At 44.6% G+C, this 20,805-nt stretch overlaps 1 protein-coding gene across 1 annotated transcript; it reads left to right on the top strand.

The window, feature by feature from the left end:
- Nucleotides 1-8,316: 8,316 nt before the first annotated feature.
- LOC123155497 (serine/threonine-protein phosphatase 2A activator) lies at nucleotides 8,317-13,043 on the top strand. Its single transcript, XM_044573667.1, has 2 exons — nucleotides 8,317-9,591; nucleotides 12,625-13,043. The coding sequence occupies exons 1-2, from the start codon at nucleotides 8,420-8,422 to the stop codon at nucleotides 12,632-12,634; spliced, it is 1,182 nt and encodes a 393-aa protein (XP_044429602.1). The 5' UTR covers nucleotides 8,317-8,419; the 3' UTR covers nucleotides 12,635-13,043.
- The last annotated feature ends 7,762 nt before the right edge of the window (nucleotides 13,044-20,805 follow it).

The raw sequence follows: 20,805 nt of genomic DNA, 5'->3' as shown, positions 1-20,805 counted from the left end.
TATCTATTTTGCACTTGTATCTTCATCTCTTCGCCGAACTAGTGCACCTATACAATTTACCATTGTATTGGGTGTGTTGGGGACACAAGAGACTCTTTGTTATTTGGTTGCAGGGTTGTTTGAGAGAGACCATCTTCATCCTACGCCTCCTACGGATTGATAAACCTTAGGTCATCCACTTGAGGGAAATTTGCTACTGTCCTACAAACCTGTGCACTTGCAGGCCCAACAACGTCTACAAGAAGAAGGTTGTGTAGTAGACATCAAGCTCTTTTCTGGCGCCATTGCCGGGGAGGTTAGCGCTTGAAGGTATATCTTTAGATCTTGCAATCGAATCTTTTTGTTTCTTGTTTTAGCACTAGTTTAGTTTATAAAAGAAAACTACAAAAAATGGAGTTAAGTTTGTCTCATACGCTTCATCTTTTTAATATCTTTCGTGAGTATGATGGAAAGAAAAATTGTGCTCAAGTGCTAGAAGAAGAATTACATAGAATGCTTGGCATAAAATATGTGAATGATGAGCATGATTGCAATGTTGTTAGTATGAATTCCTTGAATATCCATGATGCTAATGATATGCAAAGCCACAAGCTTGGGGAAGCTATGTTTGATGGAGATGATATTTTTTGTCCCCCAAGCTTTGATGAGCAACTTTACTATGATGAAAGCATGCCTCATATCTATGATGATTATTGTGATGACACGTATGCTTTAAAGAATAATGATAACCATGGAACTTGTCATCTTGATCTTAATTTTCAATCATATGATAGTTATTTTGTTGAGTTTGCTCCTACTACTATTCATGAGAAGAATTTTGCTTATGTGGAGAATAGTAAATTTTCTATGCTTGTAGATCATGAAAAGAATGATTTAGGTGCTGGTTATATTGTTGAATTCATTCATGATGCTACTAAAAATTATTATGAGAGAGGAATATATGCTTGTAGGAATAGCAATAATATCAAGTTTCCCCCCTATGCGCTTAGATTCTTGAAGTTATGCTTGTGTTACCTTCCTATGCTTGTTGATTATTGTTCTCATAAGTTGTTTGCTCATAAAATCCCTATGCATAGGAAGTGGGTTAGACTTAAATGTGCTAGTCATATGCTTCATGATGCTCCCGTTATGTTTCAATTCTTATCTTGTTTGTGAGCATCATTGTCATCATCATGCCTAGCTAGAAAGGCATTAAAGAAAAACGCTTGTTGGGAGACAACCCTATATTTATCCTTACTGTTTTTGTGTGTCCACATGATTATGTTACTGTAGTAATCATGTTTTATATCTTTTATTTTAATAAAGTGCCAAGTAGAACCTTTGGGAAGACTTGGGTGAAGTCTTTATGATCTTGCTGTGAAAAACAAAAACTTTTGCGCTCACGAGATTAGCTGCCAGTTTTTACTGAAGAGTGATTTTAGGTTGATTCTTTTTGCAGATTATTAATATACAAATTACTCAGGTCCAGAAATTTATTTCATAATTTTTGGGGTTCCATAAGTATACGTTTTATACAAATTATTATAGACTGTTCTGTTTTTGACAGATTCTGTTTTCTATGTGTTGTTTGCTTATTTTGATGCATCTATGAGTAGTATCGGAGGGTATGAACCATAGATAAGTTGGAGTACAGTAGATATTACACCAATATGAATTTAGAATGAGTTCATTACAGTATCTAAGTGGTGGTTTTATTTTCTTATACTAACGGAGCTTACGAGTTTTGTGTTGAGTTTTGTGTGGTTGAAGTTAAGTTTTGGGTAAAGATTCGATGGAATATGGAATAAGGAGTGGCAAGAGCCTAATCTTGGGGGTGCCCAAGGCACCCCAAGGTAATATTCAAGGACAACCAAGAGCCTAAGCTTGGGGATGCCCCAGATGGCATCCCCTCTTTCGTCTTCGTTCATCGGTAACTTTACTTGGAGCTATATTTTTATTCACCACATGATATGTGTTTTGCTTGGAGCGTCATTTTATTTTCTTAGTTTTTTCTTGATGTTAGTTATAATAATGTTTTGCATCTTTAGTTTCAATAAAAAGTCAAGGATAGCCTTTGCCATGCTTATTTTGCTAGTATACATGTTGCTGTTTGAAAACAGAAAGTTTACCGCTGTTGCAAAAATTCCCTAGAAAAGTCAGAGAATGGTATAACGTTGAATCTTTTTGCATATTAAGATCTGATAAATTTATTACAGTGGGAATTTTAGTTCATAATTTTTGGAGTCAGGGAAGTATTGATACTCTTGCATTCTTTACAGACTGTACTGTTTTGGCAGATTGCTGTTATGGTTGCATTATTTGCATATGTTTGCTTGTTTAATGATTCTATTTGAGGATAGGAGTATTAAATATGCAGAGGCATTTAGTATTCAATGTTGAATAATTATTTTAGTGATTTGTTACAGTAGAAGATGACATGGTTTTGCATTAGTTTATACTAACCTATCTCACAAGTTCTTGTTGAGTTTGTTGTGAATGAAGCTTTTGATAAAAAGAAGAGAAACCATGATATGAGAGGAAATAAGGAGGCACAAAAGCTCAAGCTTGGGGATGCCCAAGTCACCCCAAGATAATATTTCAAGAAGTCTCAAGCATCTAAGCTTGGGGATGCCCCGGTAGGCATCCCACCTTTCTTCTTCAACAACTATCGGTTAGTATCGGTTGAGCCTAAGTTTTTGCTTCTTCACATGAGTTGTGATATCCTTGCATTGTAGTTTTCTTTAGCTTTGCTTGCTGTTTGAATAAAGTATCAAGATCTGAAATTATTAAATGAGAGAGAGCCACACACAAATTGGAATTTGCTAGAATACTCTATGTGCTTCACTTTTATCTTTTGAGCGTGATAATTTTTGCTCTAGTACTTCACTTATATCTTTTAGAGCACGATGGTGGATTTGTTTTAAAGAAACTATTGATCTCTCATGCTTCACTTAGATTATTTTGAGAGTCTTAAATAGCATGGTAATTTGCTTCACATTAATATACTTGGTATTCAAGATATTTGAAACTTTCTTTTGAGTGCGTTGAATACCAAGATAAGTTTGATGCTTGATAATTGTTTTGAGATATGGAGGTGATAATATCAAAGCAATGCTAGTTGGGGTGATTATGAATTTAAATAATGCTTGTGTTGAAGTTTGTGATTCCCGTAGCATGCACGTATGGTGAACCGCTTTGTGATGAAGTCGGAGCACAAATTTGTTTATTGATTGTCTTCCTTATGAGTGGCAGTCGGGGACGAGCGATGGTCTTTTCCTACCAATCTATCCCCCTAGGAGTATGCGTTTAGTGCTTTGGTTTTTGATGACTTCTAAATTTTTGCAACAAGTGCATGAGTTCTTTTGATTAATATTGAGTCCATGGATTATACACACTCTCACCCTTCCACCATTGCTAGCCTCTCTAATACCTCGCACTTTTTGCCGGTATAATACACCCACCATATACCTCCCTCAAAACAGCCACCATACCTACCTATCATGGTATTTCCATAGCCATTCCGAGATATATTGCCATGCAACTTTCCACCGTTCCGTTCATATGACATACATTACTTTTGTCATATAGCTTTTTGCATGAACTTGTAGTTGACATTGTATTTGTGGCAAGGCCACCTTCATAATTTTCATACATGTCGCTCTTGATTCATTGCATATCCCGGTACACCGTCGGAGGCATTCATATAGAGTCATATTTTGTTCTAAGTATCGAGTTGTAATTGTTGAGTTGTAAGAAAAATAAAAGTGTGATGATCATCATTATTAGAGCATTGTCCCGGTGAGTAAAGGACGATGGAGACTATGATTCCCCCATAAGTCGGGATGAGACTCCGGACGAAAAAAAGAGTGGCCATAAAAAAAAGAGAAAAGGCCCAAATAAAAAATATGAGAGAAAAAGAGAGAAGGGACAATGCTACTATCCTTTTACCACACTTGTGCTTCAAAGTAGCACCATGATCTTCGTGATAGAGAGTCTCATATGTTGCCACTTTCATATACTAGTGGGAATTCTTCATTATAGAACTTGGCTTGTATATTCCAATGATGGGCTTCCTCAAAAGTTCCCTAGGTCTTCGTGAGCATGCAAGTTGGATGCACACCCACTTAGTTTCTTTTGTTGAGCTTTCATATACTTATAGCTCTAGTGCATCCGTTGCATGGCAATCCCTACTCACTCACATCGATATCTATTGATGGACATCTCCATAGCCCATTGATACGCCTAGTTGATGTGAGACTATCTTCTCCTTTTTTGTCTTCTCCACAACCACCATTCTATTCCACCTATAGTGCTATGTCCATGGCTCACGCTCATGTATTGCGTGAAAGTTGAAAAAGTTTGAGATTATTAAAGTATGAAACAATTACTTGGCTCGTCATCGGGGTTGTGCATGATTAAATACTTTGTGTGATGAAGATAGAGCTTAGCCAGACTATATGATTTTGTAGGGATAACTTTTTTTAGCCATGCTATTTTGAGAAGACATGATTGCTTTGATTAGTACGCTTGAAGTATTATTACTTTTATGTTAATATGAACTTTTGTCTTGAATCTTTCGGATCTCAATATCCATACCACAATTAAGAAGATTTACATTGAAATTATGCCAAAGTATAACTCCGCATCAAAAATTCTTTTTTATCATTTACCTACTCGAGGATGAGCAGGAATTAAGCTTGGGGATGCTTGATACGTCTCCAACGTATCTATAATTTTTGATTGCTCCATGCTACTTTATCTACTGTTTTAGGCAATATTGGGCTTTATTATTCACTTTTATATTATTTTTGGGACTAACCTATTAACCGGAGGCCCAACCCAGATTTGTTGTTTTATGCCTATTTCAGTGTTTCAAGGAAAAGGAATATCAGACGGAGTCAAAACGGAACGAAATCAACTGGAGAAGTTATTTTTGGAAGGAAAGCAACCCAGGAAACTTCGAGTGCACGTCAGGGGAGATATGGGCTGCCCACGAGGGTGGGGGCCGCCCCCTGGGCACGCCTCCCAGCCTCGTGGGGCCCCCGTAGCTCCTCCGACCTACCCCCTGCACCCATATATACTCTTGTACCCTAAAACTTCCAGAACAGAACCTAGATCGGGAGTTCCGCCGCCGCAAGCCTCTGTAGCCACCAAAAACCAATCGGGACCCTGTTCCGGCACCCTGCTGGAGGGGGATCCCATCACCGGTGGCCATCTTCATCATCCCGGTGCTATCCATGACGAGGAGGGAGTAGTTCACCCTCGGGGCTGAGGGTATGTACCGATAGCTATGTGTTTGATCTCTCTCGCTCATGTTCTCTCTCGTGTTCCCTCTATGGCACGATCTTGATGTATCCCGAGCTTTGCTATTGTAGTTGGATCTTATGATGTTTCTCCCCCTCTATTCTCTTGTGATGAATTGAGTTTCCCCTTTGAAGTTATCTTATCGGATTGAGTCTTTATGAGAACACTTGATGTATGTCTTGCCGTGATTATCTGTGGTGACAATGGGATATCATGTGCCACTTGATGTATGTTTTGGTGATCAACTTGCGGGTTTCGTGACATTGGGAACCTATGCATAGGGGTTGGCCCACGTTCTTGACTCGCCGGTAGCAGCTTTAGGGCACTCTTTGAAGTACTTTTATGTTGGTTGGATGAATCTGAGATTGTGTGACGCATATCGTATAATCATGCCCACGGATACTTGAGGTGACAATGGAGTATCTAGGTGACATTAGGATTTTGGTTGATTTGTGTCTTAAGGTGTTATTCTAGTATGAACTCTATGATGGATTGAGCGGAAAGAATAGTTTTATGTTATTTTACTACGAACTCTTGAATAGATAGAACAGAAAGGATAACTTTGAGGTGGTTTCGTACCCTATCATAATCTCTACGTTTGTTCTCCGCTATTAGTGGCTTTGGAGTGACTCTTTGTTGCATGTTAAGGCATGTTATGATCTATCTACGTTATTATTGTTGAGAGAACTTGCACTAGTAAAAGTATGAACCCTAGGCCTTGTTTCCTATCATTGCAATACCGTTTATGCTCACTTTTACCGCTAGCTACCTTGCTGTTTTTATAATTTTAGATTACAAATACCTTTATCTACTATCTATTTTGCACTTGTATCTTCATCTCTTCGCCGAACTAGTGCACCTATACAATTTACCATTGTATTGGGTGTGTTGGGGACACAAGAGACTTTTTTTTATTTGGTTGCAGGGTTGTTTGAGAGAGACCATCTTCATCCTATGCCTCCTACGGATTGATAAACCTTAGGTCATCCACTTAAGGGAAATTTGCTACTGTCCTACAAAACCTGTGCACTTGCAGGCCCAACAACGTCTACAAGAAGAAGGTTGTGTAGTAGACATCACCTACCTCCTCCGCTCATGATTTCGGTAGCTCAGGTACGAGAGCGTGGCCCAACTGATATTTTTCAATTTTCTTCTTTCATTTTTTTGTTTCTTTTTTCTTACTTTGTAAACTAGTCACGAATCGATTAGGATTTCAAAAAAGTTCTTAATTTCAACAACTATAGATGAATTTAAAAAATGTTCATGAATTTATAAAATATTAATGAATTTGAAAATGTTCAAGATTTCATAAAATGTCACCAAATAGGAAAATTTTAACGAATTCCATAATGTTCACAATATTAAGAAAATGTTCGCCCATTTCAGAAGTTGTTCCCAAAGTTCTAAAAAAAATCATTGATTCAAAAAATGTTCGCTGATTCAAACAATGTTCATGTATTTCAAAAAAGTTTGCCAAAACAGAAAAAATGCCTGAGAATTTTAAAATCTGTTCCCAAAATATTCGTGGATTCAAAAAATGATGAGCATTTTGAGAAAATGTTCCCAATTTCAAAAAATGTCCATGAGTTTGAAACAAATGTTCCTGAATTTGAAAAATGTTCAGGAATATGAAAACAATTCACGCATCTGTAAATGTTTGTGATTTAAAAAAATGTTCCCTTATTAAAAAAATGTTCATGATTTTAAAAATGTTAAGAATTTGAAAGATATATGCGAAATGAAAAAAAGGAAAATTAAAACCAAAAGAAAAATAAAATTGTTCATGATTTTTAAATTGTTCATGAGTTTAAAAGATGTTCATAAATTAAAAAACGAAAAAAATATAAATAACAAAATAAAAGTAAAATATAGACAGGAAAAAAATAAAGGTAAGAAGAAACAAAGAAAACAAAAAAATTCTAGGAAAGTTAAGGTTCTAGAACCTTGTAATACCCGAGGGAAAACCCAGCAAGGCTTGACCCATACTGAGGACATGCACACGAGACGGGTACGCGCTAGGCCGCTATTTGGCTACCTATGCGCCAAGTAGTTCTGGCCGGAGCACGTATCCAAGGGTTACGCGCAAGGGTCACTTTCTTCGAATGCGAGTGTGCCAAGTGATTCGCCCGGCCGCCGACAGGTGTTGCGTGTAGGGCGCTTCCTTCGGATTTTGTTTTTTTATTTCTCCGTATGCGTTTTCAAGTTTTGGATGAGTTTTTATTTCTTCTTTTTGGCTTTTGTCTGTTTTCCTACGTTTGGGAGTAAATATTAGTTTATGAAAAGAAAAAAAACTAGTGCTTCCACAAGAAGCACATATTTGCTTCTCAGGGAAGCACAAATTTACTTCTGCGAGAAGTATACTGGTTCTTCTCGAAAAGGAAAAAACATATTTACTTCCGCGCGTGCTTCTAAAAAAAATTGTGCTTGCTTCTCGTGAAAAGCACAGATTTACTTTTGCGAGTTGTGCTTCTCAGAAAGCGAAAAAGAATCTATACTTCCACGAAAAGCACAGTTTGTTAGTCACGGATGTATTTCTAGGGAAAAAATTGTGCTTCCAAAACATTAAAACTGAAAAACCGCACCCGTGCTTTTTGGCTCCCTTTTTTTCTTATTTTTTCCTTCGATTGACGCTTTTTTTTTACCTTTTTTTGTTTCTGGGCTTTTTGGGATTTTTTTTCTTTCTGAAAAAAATTCGTCAAAACTTAATTCCATTTGATCTAATTTTGAAGTCTTAACGCAAGAAATCCAAGGTTAAACTTATCCGGCATTTGCACACAGTTGAAGAGATAAAGCATTTTGAATAAACAAAACTAAAAGAAAAAGAAAACACCCAGTTGTGACAAGTGACGCTCAATGCACCACTTGTCAGCACATTAGATGGTGGGGTGACCCTTTGCAAGAGCTACCTCTATCTGTTTGTTTAGCAGTGGGGGCACTCTATCAAAGAGCCGAAGGAGGACATCCAATCCTTCCAGTCTGGCCCAAATGCTCTTACACGGCCCAACGGAAGCAGCCATTCTCCTTTCCGCGTGTCGCGACTCTTCTCCTCCGGCGTCAGTGCCTACCCCAAGTATCCCCTCCTCACCGACCCAAACGAGCAGAGCTCCCCGCCCGCGATCCCCCGCCGCCGGCAGCCATGTCCAACCCCGAATCGAGCCCCCAAGCCGCCGCGTCGTCCACCTCGCCTCCCTCCCACGCCGGCCACATCCACACCCCGCTCTGCCGCTCCTGCGGCGCGCCCGCCGCGGCGCCCGCCCCAGCCCCCTGGACGGGGGATTCCCCGCCGCCCGCCTACCGCCCCATCCGCATGCCGGCCATCAACGCGCCCACCAACACCGCTGCCATCGTCCTCTCCCCGGTCCCGCAGCCCCTGCCGGTGCCGCCCGCCTTGCCGCCCTTCGCCTTCCAGGCCCCCGCCAAGCGAATCGCGTCCCCCGACGACATCGCGCGCTTCAAGGACTCCACCCACGGCCGCCACTTCCTCGGCTTCGTCGCCTCGCTCTCCGCCTCCGTGCACGGCCGCAAGCTCTCCGACCCGCTCCCCTCCCCTCCCTCCCCCGCCGTCTCGGCCCTCCTCGACCTCATCTCCGCGCTGTCCGCCTTCGTCGCCTCCACCCCGCCGTTCCCGCACAGCTCCCGCTACGGCAACCCCGCCTTCCGCCTCTGGCACGAGAAGCTCGGCAGCTCCGTCAACGAGCTGATCGCTCCGATCACAGCCGCCGCCGCGTCCCCCTCGGACCTCGTCGGCGCCGAGGTCGAGCTCGCGCCGTACCTCCTCGACTCCTTCGGCAACGGCACCCGCATCGACTACGGCACGGGGCACGAGACCAACTTCGCCGCCTTCCTGTACTGCCTGGCGCGACTCGGGCTCATCACCGACCCCGATTACCCCGCCGTCGTGCTACGCGTGTTTGCTTCCTACCTCGACCTCATGCGCACGCTGCAGGACACGTACCTGCTGGAGCCTGCGGGCTCGCATGGCGTCTGGGGACTAGATGATTACCATTTCCTGCCCTTTGTGTTTGGGGCTGCACAACTGATTGATCATAAGTACATGAAACCCAAGTCGATCCACAACCCGGATATCTTGGAGAACTTCTCAAAGGAGTACATGTACCTGGCGTGCGTCATGTATGTGAAGAAAGTGAAGAAGGGGCCCTTTGCAGAGCATTCGCCGATGTTGGATGATATCAGCGCCGTGCCGAACTGGAAGAAGGTGAACAGTGGGTTGCTCAAGATGTACAAGGCTGAAGTGCTTGAGAAGGTGCCCATCATGCAGCATTTCCTCTTCGGCTCACTTATCAAATGGTATGGATCCTGAACACTCTTTAATCATGTTTCAAGTTTATCTGATGCCAACTATTGGATCCTGTTAGTTGATATGTGAATCTCATATCTAGGAAATAGAGGAGAGACTAGTTAGTGCTTCAGTTTGTTTCCCAAGCAAGCTTAAATATAGCATGATGCTTTTCAGGGCCGAGCTAGTTCTAGTAAGGGACTCCGTACCATAGCCGTAGAAGTAAGGCATTTTCAGGATCATGTACAACATGAGATTATGTGATGACTATCCGCCCCCTACTGAATATCAACCATATTGGGAACTCTTAACAGATTGGATCCTTATGCATAGTTGAGTGCTCTAATGTTAGTAAGAGCAAAGTGCTACTGGAAGTTTTATAAACTGCCAAGAACACCTTGCATGAAATTGTTTCTGTACGTGTTAGGTTGGAATACAAATTTTGTAAGCATCTGCTGTAATATTATGCTATTTCCACATTGAAATCATCCTATTAAAAGTGGACTAAACCTCAGTCGATCCAATGCCAATTTGACTTTTTTAATCTATGTTCGGGCGTGACAAATTAGTTCAAAGTCATTGGTCATGCTCATGCTCATGCAACCTATGGATTTGATTGTCAGACTACAGCAAGAAGGAAAATGGGTGCAAATGTTTTTATTGGTTAAAACCTACTCCCTCCGTCCCATAATATAAGAGCATTTTTTACACTAGTGTAGTGTCAAAAATGCTCTTATATTATGGGACAGATTGAGTAGAAGATATCTTGAAAACTGATTCTGTTAGCCGCCCAGCAGACTTCTTGTTTTTTTGGATGGATTGCACTCTTGGCAGTAGAGAAAATTCCCTTGCAGCCATGTAAGTAGGGATGAACGCGGGGCGGAAATTTTCCGGATTATCTGCGGAAAAAGGGAAATGGAGAGGAAATATGGAAGCGGAAATGGAACGGTGTTTTCCGGCGGAAGAGCCACGGAAACGGAAATTCTGTTTCCATAAACATAGAACATTCCGTTCTTCCATGGCTATGTAGCTCAGTGCAGTACTCAGTAATACCTTAGTTAATCCCCTTCCATGGTTATGTGACCCAACAACCAGAATACTAATACCTTACTTAATTCTCTTCTACATTTAACTATCCCCAGCAGGCCAGCCCACTCGCCTCCCGCTCAATCCTCGCTGAAGTGTCCAGGCGCCTCCACAGGGTGCGTCTGGTTTAGGAGATCATTGATAAACTGTGTAGTCATATAAATTGAAATAATTCGCTAGTTTGATTGTGTTTTTGTTCAAGGGTCTTTTAGTTCTGGGCTTCTGGCAAACATCCGGTTATGTATTCGCGTCCGCACCAGATTCGCTTCGTATTCGTTTTTTGGTAGTATCTGTTTCCATATACATTTCGGGGTTTTCTTTATTTGTTTCCACTTCTGCAAAAAATACTAAAACAAATGCGGCACAGCACTCAGTTCTATCCGTTTCCGTCTGTTTTCATCTCTACCTAAGCTGATGAACCTTTGTTTCAGTAGCTAACTCAGCCACCATGCTAAAATTGCTGCTCTTTTTCAGGCTACATTTATTACTTTCATGATGCAAAAGAGTTGACAAAAAAATGTTTTGTTCTCCCCTAATGTTGTGAAAACTCTCATCTGGCATTTTAATGGAACTTTGGATTGGTTGATGTAGACTATTTCAGTTGAAAGAGCAGTATAATTTCGCTGTTGTGGTTATAAAGAAAATGCTATGAAGATGTTTTCAGGTTGCTAGTATGTCCTCGGGACACCGTGGATTATAAGCCACGGCGAATACCAGAAAAGAAGAGACCAGCTAGCTATCAATGCCCAGATGCTTTTTTAGCGCGTGCTGAACTGAAGTTGATGTTATGAGTTAGTGCGATAAACAAAAATAATAATTGAATAATCTTAGCGCTGCCCTCTGTCTTGGACCTCCACGCTGATATCCTCCCGGATTGCATTAGCATTCTTCTCATGACATTGAGATCAACCATTTCATGGTCTGGATTTGAATTTTGTACATTCCCAACACTAATTTCCTGTACGGGATGGTTCTTGTTTCAATTTGTTTGCAAAAAATGTCTGTTTCTGAGTTCTGACAATTAGTACTGTATATCAGTTGATGCTAGAGTTGATCTTTGTCAGGGAATTTGTCTATATAAATCCATTTTGAGGCTTGTAGGTGAATGTGGTACATTGTTCCTTGATTGTGTTGTTGAATTACCACACACGTGTGGGCACACACGCCTGGTTTTCTGCAGATTATGCATTCTTCACCACTGGTATGCATCCTTTTAACTGGGATGCATATGTTGCACATTGGTAGCTTAGGGACTGCTTCAGTACACAGATGACAAAAGTGCCACTAAGATTGTGTATTACGTGTTGTGATGTGGTCAATAACTCAATGTAACATGGGTTGTGTGAAAATATGAAAAACCAACACTGGGGGAAATTACTTAGCTTCAGAACATGTTTTCAAAATGACCCCCTCAATCCTCATGACTCACGGCACCCTTTATTATACTGGAGCAACGCAACGGAAGGTAGATATTTTGTGATATGCAATAGAGAAACATAAAGTATAATATGGGAACTGTTTTTGTGCCAATTAACTAACGTAAAAAAAAACCAACTGACCTGTAGTTGCAATTTCACTTAAGGTGGATTTCCGTTGCTTGGTTGCTTTGGTTTATAAGAGAGCACATGTGCTCTTTTCATAATCATAGAAATCTCCCAAATGTCGAAAGTACAAAAATACTGTTGGTTAGTCTTGGTAAGGGCCACCTGTGTACGTTTACAAAACTGCTGTTGGTACATCTTGGCAAGGGCCACCCGGGTACGTTTGCAAAACTACTGTTGGTACATCTTGGTGAGGGCTACCCTTGTACGTTTACAGCATGTCTCTACTTGATCACCGCAGTTGTACATGTACGGCTGTACTGTTGTTACTGCATCATGAATTAATGCTGTCCTCAACATTTTGGGCCATGCGATGTGATGTAACAATAGGTCTTTTGTGTTTTCCATTTTCTTCAGGGAGGATTGAAGCTGATAACCTCTCCGCGGTGGAGGCCAGTCTCCAGGACAGACACTACACCACACCATGCTCTGCGAGTAACGAAGTACCTACCCTCCTCTGCGATGCAACAAAGACTGATGCACAGCGATGCTGCTCCATGTCAGTACAAGACGGACCTACGGATGTTTCACTTTCCATCTAGGGCAATGGGCTTCTGGCTAGGAGATGTATGCTTTCTGCATGCTAGTGCAGTGCAGTGTAGTGTAGTGTGTAGTGCGTTGGTTCATCACGCCGTTGCTGTGTTGCTCGAATTCTGGGACCTGTCCCTATTCACCTTGCATTTCACGAGGACAAGCTAGTTGTACCACCTTTGATGAATAACGCCCTGTGTTGAGGCTTTTGATGTAGATTACTGGAGGGGAACAGTTTGTTGCTGTTGCTGCTGTTGTGTTTCCCCGTGACTGAGTATGATTATGCCAAAGGTGACCAAAGCTGCCTGCCTGTAAAGCTATGCTCACCTAATACGTGTGGCCGGTGTGAATTAGCAGCAAGCGCACCGGTAAAATCTGAATGCCTAACCACCACCAGCTCGCACCTGTTTGTCTCGTCTGGAGGGAGGTATGGTGGCTGCTGCAGCCTCATGGAGTCATGGGGTTGATTCCTTTTGCATGTGATCCTCCTGCAAGCGACATTGAGTGGCTTGCTCGAGTAGATAATTGCATGCGTGTGGCCTACAATCCAACTGCTAACTTGATGGTTATATTATTACCGTCTGTGAGATGCCATGGTGATAGGAACAACTTTTTCTTGTGCTCTGTGTTTCTTCATGCATGCTGCAATGCAATGCAGCCAGGCCATGGCTTTGTTTGGTGGAGATTTATCCTCCTGCAGAAGCCGTGGAGTGCCAAGGGACGAAATTTTTGCATGGTTACGATATGCTTCTGCTTGGTTGGCCGTGGTGATTCAATGCACATTGATGCTCTTTACCCTCGCAGCGTCTTTCTTTTATGATCTCGCAGAGCATTCAGCGTTGTGTTGCTCATCCTGGTTTTTAGAGCTGGAGTGAGGCCAGGGGGGACCCTGCACTGCACAGAGCACTGATTGGAGAAGCAAACACATAAATGAGAAACAGAGATATGTACGCAGTACAAAGACATATTTCTCTCTGTACTCGTGTTTCACGTACCCATCAGCAGTGCAGTGCAGTATTTCCCTCAACTGCTTGCTGGTTGCCTGGTAGAGTTTTCGTTGTTGCGTGGAAGAGTTGGCGAGAGCATTTATTATGGGCGTGTTTGGTTGCCCGCATCGAGCCCAACCAGACCCGCGCGGGAAGGGAGAGACCTGTTTGGTTGCTCTGTTTTTTTGTTGGGCCTGCATCGCACGCTTCTCAAAGCAGCCCAGAGCCTGGCTTGCTGGAAACGCTCGGATGTCAGTTTCTCGCGAGCCAGGCTGAGTGCGGCGCGAGGTCGCACGGGCGGGAGCGAGACGAGGGCGAGGGGGGATGGCGGGAGATGGAATTCTAGCGCGCCGTCCCGGCGCCAAATTAGCCTCATCCCCCTTTCACTCGCTCACCCATAGCCACTGCCTCCCTCCCTTCCCTACTGCCTCACCACCGGCGGCGGCGGCTGCGATTTCAGATCTGCGCTATAGGCGGCGGCGGCGGCGGAAGAGGCGGCGGCGTTTGCGGCGGATCTGGTGCTCCCCTTGCTGTTGGCCACCGTCTGGTCGACCTAGTTTGTGCCATCACTCCCCCTGCGCCGTCCTCGTCTCCGATGCCAGTAAGCAGCACCCCCTCCCCCCTTTGTTAGCTCAGTGGTTAGGCCTTTAAGCTAGGTGTAGGACCGATTTCCCACTGAACGAACCGTCGATGTCGACTAGGTTATGGACGCACGGATGAGGCTGATAATCCAGGCAGCATCACTGATTAGTGTGATTCAGGCATGGGTCATGTTCATGCACCAGAGAGCTGTTCGTCGTGCTGGGAGACCTTTGATCCTCTATGGTCCATTGTTTCCCCGGGAACAGGAGAGGATCCAAAATCTGAACTACATCTACAACTGCAATGACGTCGAGGCTCTGTGGATGCTTAGAATGAAAAGAGTACCATTTGCCAGGCTTGTCGAGACCTTCAGGAGCAGGGGCCTGTTACAAGATAGCATCAACACCAGTGTCGAAGAGCAAGTGGCCATGTTCCTCCATGTTGTTGGCCATAACCAGAGGTTCAGGGTCATTCACAACACGTTCAGGAGATCAATGGAGACCATCTCTAGGTACTTCAAGCAGGTGCTTTTTGTTGTTGGGGAGCTTAGAGGAGAGATGATCAGGAGACCATCTGGCCAGACTCCACCCAAGATTCGCGGAAGCCCAAGATGGTATCCATACTTCAAGGTGAGCATTGACAATATACAATTTTCATGGCTTGATATGCTTGTATTGTTCAAGTTGAGAACTAACACAGGCATGGCATTTTCAGGATTGCATTGGGGCAATAGATGGTACTCATGTCACTGCCAGAGTTCCTAGGTCATAGTCTGCAGCATACAGGGGGAGGAAGCACTACACAAGCCAGAGTGTGCCTGTTGTTGTTGACTTTGATCTGAAGTTCACATATGTGCTGGCTGGCTGGGAGGGGTCAGCGCATGATGCTAACATTCTCAGTGATAGCATGAGTCGACCTGATGGGATCAACATCCCTGACGTCAAGTTCTACCTTGGAGATGCTGGCTATGCATGTCGACCGGGTATTCTTCCACCCTTGAGGAAAACAAGGTACCATCTTCTCTGGTAGGAACTATCCTAGGACTGCACAGGAGCTGTTTAATCTCAGACACTCCAGCCTTAGAGTAACTGTTGAGAGGGCATTTGGAGCTCTGAAGAATAGGTTTAAGATCCTGGATCAAAAGCCATTCCACCCATACTCCACTCAGGTTAAACTAGTTCTTGCTTGTTGCATTCTGCATAACTGGATCCTCCAGTGGGGCTTTGATGAACACATGCCTGAGGAGGAAGATGTCGAGCCTGACGATGTTGTTAGCTCCAGCCATGGTGTGGAGGCATTTGATAATGAGGCTTGGAAGAACAAAAGGTTGGAGTGGGCAGAGGCGATGTGGCTTAACAGAGGTCAGTGCAGGATTTGAAGATGGAAGAAGAACAAGAAGCAGAAGCATCAGTACCAAAAGAAGCAGTAGTACCAGAAGCAGCAGCAGAAGCAGAAGAAGAGAGGAAGAGGAAGATCTGGTAGCACCGATGAACTATCACCTATTTAGCCAATGGCTCTTAATAATTTGAACTGTCATTTGATAGTAGTTAGGATGAACTGTCATTTGTTAAACTATCTAGGACTATGTTCAGATTGTGTATGGTTAGGTCACCATTAGTTAGAAGTGGTGACAACACCTTATGTGTAACGCCCCGAGACCGATGTGCCAGGTGTCGTGCAGTTATTCGCTGTTGTTGCGTTGTCATTGCTTGCGTGTCATGCATCTCATATCATGTCATCATGTGCATTGCATTTGCATACGTGTTCGTCTCATGCATCCGAGCATTTTCCCCGTTGTCTGTTTTGCAATCCGGCGCTTCGTTCTCCTCCGGTGATCATTTCTACCTTTCTTTCTTGTGTGGGGATTAAACATTTCCGGATTGGACCGAGACTTGTCATGCGGCCTTGGTTTACTACCGGTAGACCGCCTGTCAAGTTTCGTACCATTTGGACTTCGTTTGATACTCCAACGGTTAACCGAGGGACCGAGAAGGCCTCGTGTGTGTTGCAGCCCAACACCCTTCCATTTTGGCCCAAAACCCACCTAACTCTGTTCCATCATCTCGGTCGTTCGATCATGATCGCGTGGCCGAAAACCGCACCTCATTTGGAGCTTCCTAGCTCCCTCTACCTATAAAAGAGCACCCCTCCCCGAAATTTCGGATCATTTCGCGGATGAAACCCTAACTTCAGCCTCTCCGCGCCGCCGGACACTTCTCCCCCGCAGCCCGGACAATGTCCGCCGCCCGCTGCCACGTCCCTCCGACCAATGAGGGCGAGCCACGTCAGCTCCGCCGCCCCTCTCCTCCACACAGACGCCGCCACATGTCCTCCCCGCGCCCCACTTCGTCGGGGCCCGGAGGAGCCCAGATCCGGCCCTCCCCGGGCCCGAGCCGGGCCGCCGTTTCCCCGCACAACCGCCGCCCACGTCCGTCATCTTCACCATCTCCGGTCGCCGGAATCGCCCGCCGGAGCGCTCCGCCTCGCCGGCGCGGTTCCCCATGCCCGTCGCTGGCCACCGCCAGGTCTTCGCGCCGCCGCCCGCACTCGGCGCCGCCTCTTTGCCCGTCGCCTCGCGCCGCCTCCCGGAGCGCGTCGCCATCGTCGACCCTCGCCGGAGGCCCGCCGCCCGCGCCGTGCTTCGTCGCCGCCCCTGCCTCCCCGATCCGATCGGGATCGAGGGAGCCGACGAGCGCGCCCCGTTGACCCTCCGCGTGGGCCTCGCAGGCCGCAGCGCGCCAAGGCCCAGCGCCAGCCTCTCCTCTCTGCTGGGCCGCCAGCCAGCTCCCCGACCCATCTCCAGCGCCGGCCTCGCTCGGCCTCCTCCCCAGCTCCCTTTGCCAGCCGCGTGGGCCGCAGCGCCAGGCCCAGCCGGGCCACCTCCTCCGCACCGCGCCAGCCCAGCTGGCCTGCCTCTCCCTCCGACCGGGCCGCAGCCCAGGGGTTGAGCCGACCCCCAGCGCCCCCTCCTCTATTTTTTTTTCTCTGTTGGGCTTGCCCAGTTTCAGCCCGATCATGTTTTTTTTCTCGTCCTGCGATTTTGTCTAATATTCCAGAGATTGCAGTTTTGCAGAATAACCCCCTAGCTTCATGCATTTAATAACTAATCAACGGTGCATCCTTTGTAAAAACTTTGTATATGAAACTTGCTCAGAATTTTGTGTAGATTAATAATATCCAACTTTCATCTATGTTTGAAATGTTAAGAATGTTGTTTGCATTAATTTACTCCTATGCCATGCTAAAATGCTTTATTTCATAACTAAATAACCGTAGCTCCGAATTAAATAAACTTTATATGTAAATGGGGTAGAAAAATGTCTAGTTTAACGTGGTGCACTCATCTTGCATGTTTAACAACTCTAAAATATTGTTTAGGGCAGAACAGTACCAAATCTAAAATATGCTATGGGGATTTTCCGGAATTGTTGTTCGTTACTTCCGGCCTCATTTAAACTTGCCTAGATAGGTAGTTTCGTTGTGCTTCACCCTCTTGCCATGTTAAACAACATTTAATATTGTTGAGTACATAAACGAGATCAAACTAAATAACGTGTCGTGGTGTTTCATCAATAAGCAACTCGTTGCGTATTGAGCTCCACTTAATTTGTAGTGTTGTTTGTTGCACTTTGCCATGCCATGTTTCATTAAACCGGACATGCATCATACTCGATTGTGCATCGTGCCATGTTGTTGTGTTGGTTGTTTACTATGTTGTGTGCTTCTTTTCCGGTGTTTGCTTCTTCGGGTTGGTTCCGATAACGTCGAGGTTGTGAGGATCCATTCGTCTACGTCCGTTTGTCTTCTTCATGGACTCGTTCTTCTTCCTTGCGGGATTTCAGGCAAGATGACCATACCCTCGAAATCACTACTATCTTTGCTATGCTAGTTTGCTCGCTCTTTTGCTATGCCAATGCTACGATGCCTACCATTTGCTTGTCAGCCTCCCAAATTGCCATGCTAAACCTCTAATCCACCATGTCCTAGCAAACCGTTGTTTGGCTATGTTACCGCTTTGCTCAGCCCCTCTTATAGCGTTGTTAGTTGCAGGTGAAGATTGAAGTTGTTCCTTGTTGGAATGAATTTCTTGTTGACATTTACTTGTTGGGATATCACTATATATCTGATTTAATTAATGCATCTATATACTTGGTAAAGGGTGGAAGGCTCGGCCCTATGCCTGGTGTTTTGTTCCACTCTTGCCGCCCTAGTTTCCGTCATATCGGTGTTATGTTCCCGGATTTTGCGTCCCTTACGCGGTTGGGCTATAATGGGAACCCCTTGACAGTTCGCCTTAAGTAAAGCTTTTCCAGCAATGCCCAACATTGGTTTTACCATTTGCCACCTAGCCTTTTCTTTCCCTTGGGGGTCGCGCGCCCAAGGGTCATCATTATTTTTAACCCCCCCCCGGGCCAGTGCTCCTCTGAGTGTTGGTCCGAACTGAGCTGCCTGCGGGGCCACCTCGGGGAAACTTGAGGGTTGGTTTTACTCGTAGCTAGTCTCATCTGAGTGTGCCCTGAGAAAGAGATATGTGCAGCTCCTATCGGGATTTGTCGGCACATTCGGGCGGTGTTGCTGGTTTAGTTTTACCCTGTCGAAATGTCTTGTTGTACCGGGATACCGAGTCTGATCGGAATGTCTCGGGTGGAGGTCTATTCCTTCGTTGACCGTGAGAGCTTGTGATGGGCTAAGTTGGGACACCCCTGCAGGGATTTGAACTTTCGAAAGCCGTGCCCGCGGTTATGGGCAGATGGGAATTTGTTAACGTCCGGTTGTAGAAAACCCGAAGTTGACCTTAATTAAAATACATCAACCGTGTGTGTAACCGTGATGGTCTCTTTCCGGCGGAGTCCGGGAAGTGAACACGGTGTTGGAGTTATGCTTGACGTAGGTTGCTATAGGATCACTTCTTGATCATACTTTTATCGACCGTGCTTTGCCTTCTCTTCTCGCTCTCATTTGCGTATGTTAGCCACCATATATGCTAGTCGCTTGCTGCAGCTCCACCTCATTACTCCATCCTTCCTATAAGCTTAAATAGTCTTGATCTCGCGGGTGCGAGATTGCTGAGTCCCTGTGGCTCACAGATACTTCCAAAACCAGTTTGCAGGTGCCTATGTTACCGAGCAGGTGACGCAACCAAGCTCAAGGAGGAGCTCGATGAAGATCTTGCCCTTTGTGTTGTTTCGTTCTAGTTGATCAGTAGTGGAGCCCAGTTGGGGTCGATCGGGGACCTTTGTCGCATTTGGGGTACTTCTTTTATTTTGGTTCCGTAGTCGGACCTTGATTGTATCTGGATGATGTAATGCTTTATTCATGTAATTGTGTGAAGTGGCGATTGTAAGCCAACTATGTATCTCTTTCCCTTATGTATTACATGGGTTGTGTGAAGATTACCTCACTTGCGACATTGCTTTCAATGCGGTTATGCCTCTAAGTCGTGCTTCGACACGTGGGAGATATAGCCGCATCGAGGGCGTTACAAGTTGGTATCAGAGCCTTCCCCGACCTTAGGAGCCCCCACTGCTTGATCGTTTTTAGCGGCCGAGTTGTGTCTAGAAAAATGTTTTGAGTCCTTTAGGAATTATATATCGGAGAGTTTAGGAATTCTTTTTACTCCCCAGTCTCTTCATCGCTCTGGTAAGGCATCCTGACGTAGAGTTTTGACTCGTCTCTTCTCAAATTTCACTAAAAAAAATTTTAGGATCACGCGGGTATCTTGGAATCGTTCCGATGGTTTTATGATGAGAACATTGTCTTGGTGCCTCCTGTCAGGGGTTTAGTGGAAGTGTCCCGGGAGTTGAGCTCTGAGGTGTTGTCGTCATAATTTTATCGTTGCAGTTCTGGAATACCTGAGTTTAGTACGCCGACATCGAAAATCTCTTTTATGCAGTTGTTGGTGAGATAACCCCGATAACCCAGTACTGAGGTGAGTACGGGAGTATTGCCATAACTTGTATAACGGATGCTTTTCGAAGGTTGAGGTAGATGATTTCCGAAGGTTTCTTGGTTATGTGTTGAAGGATGGATACAGCTGGATGTAGGATTTGTTAGTTTGGGTGAGATATTATGCTTCCCCTGTATCCCCAACACCTGATTGCATAACCGGAAAATTTCGGGAGTTTCATAGGTGGGAATTCAAGTAGCTCTTAGGATATCTTTCCGACAGATGTATGATATGAAATTGGGGTTCGACGTCTAGTGGTCCGCCTATTCACGGTCGATTTTACAGTGGTCTCGTTGTGTCTTAAAGAGTCCTTGGCTATGCTGGTTCGGGGACGCTTCGTATGTCATGTGCACTGCCTTGTACATGATGGTGTTGTACGATCGAGCCCGTGTAGGCCCCACCACGAAAACTTCGGACGAAATCTCTATCATATGTTTGTTCCGGCTTATTTCGCAAGTCAATTCTTTGTTTTGTTTTGAGTTGTGGTATTCG

The sequence above is a fragment of the Triticum aestivum genome, chromosome 7B (assembly GCF_018294505.1).
Source record: "Triticum aestivum cultivar Chinese Spring chromosome 7B, IWGSC CS RefSeq v2.1, whole genome shotgun sequence".
In the NCBI taxonomy this organism is placed as follows: domain Eukaryota; kingdom Viridiplantae; phylum Streptophyta; class Magnoliopsida; order Poales; family Poaceae; genus Triticum; species Triticum aestivum.
This window is presented reverse-complemented; position numbering and strand designations above follow the sequence as displayed.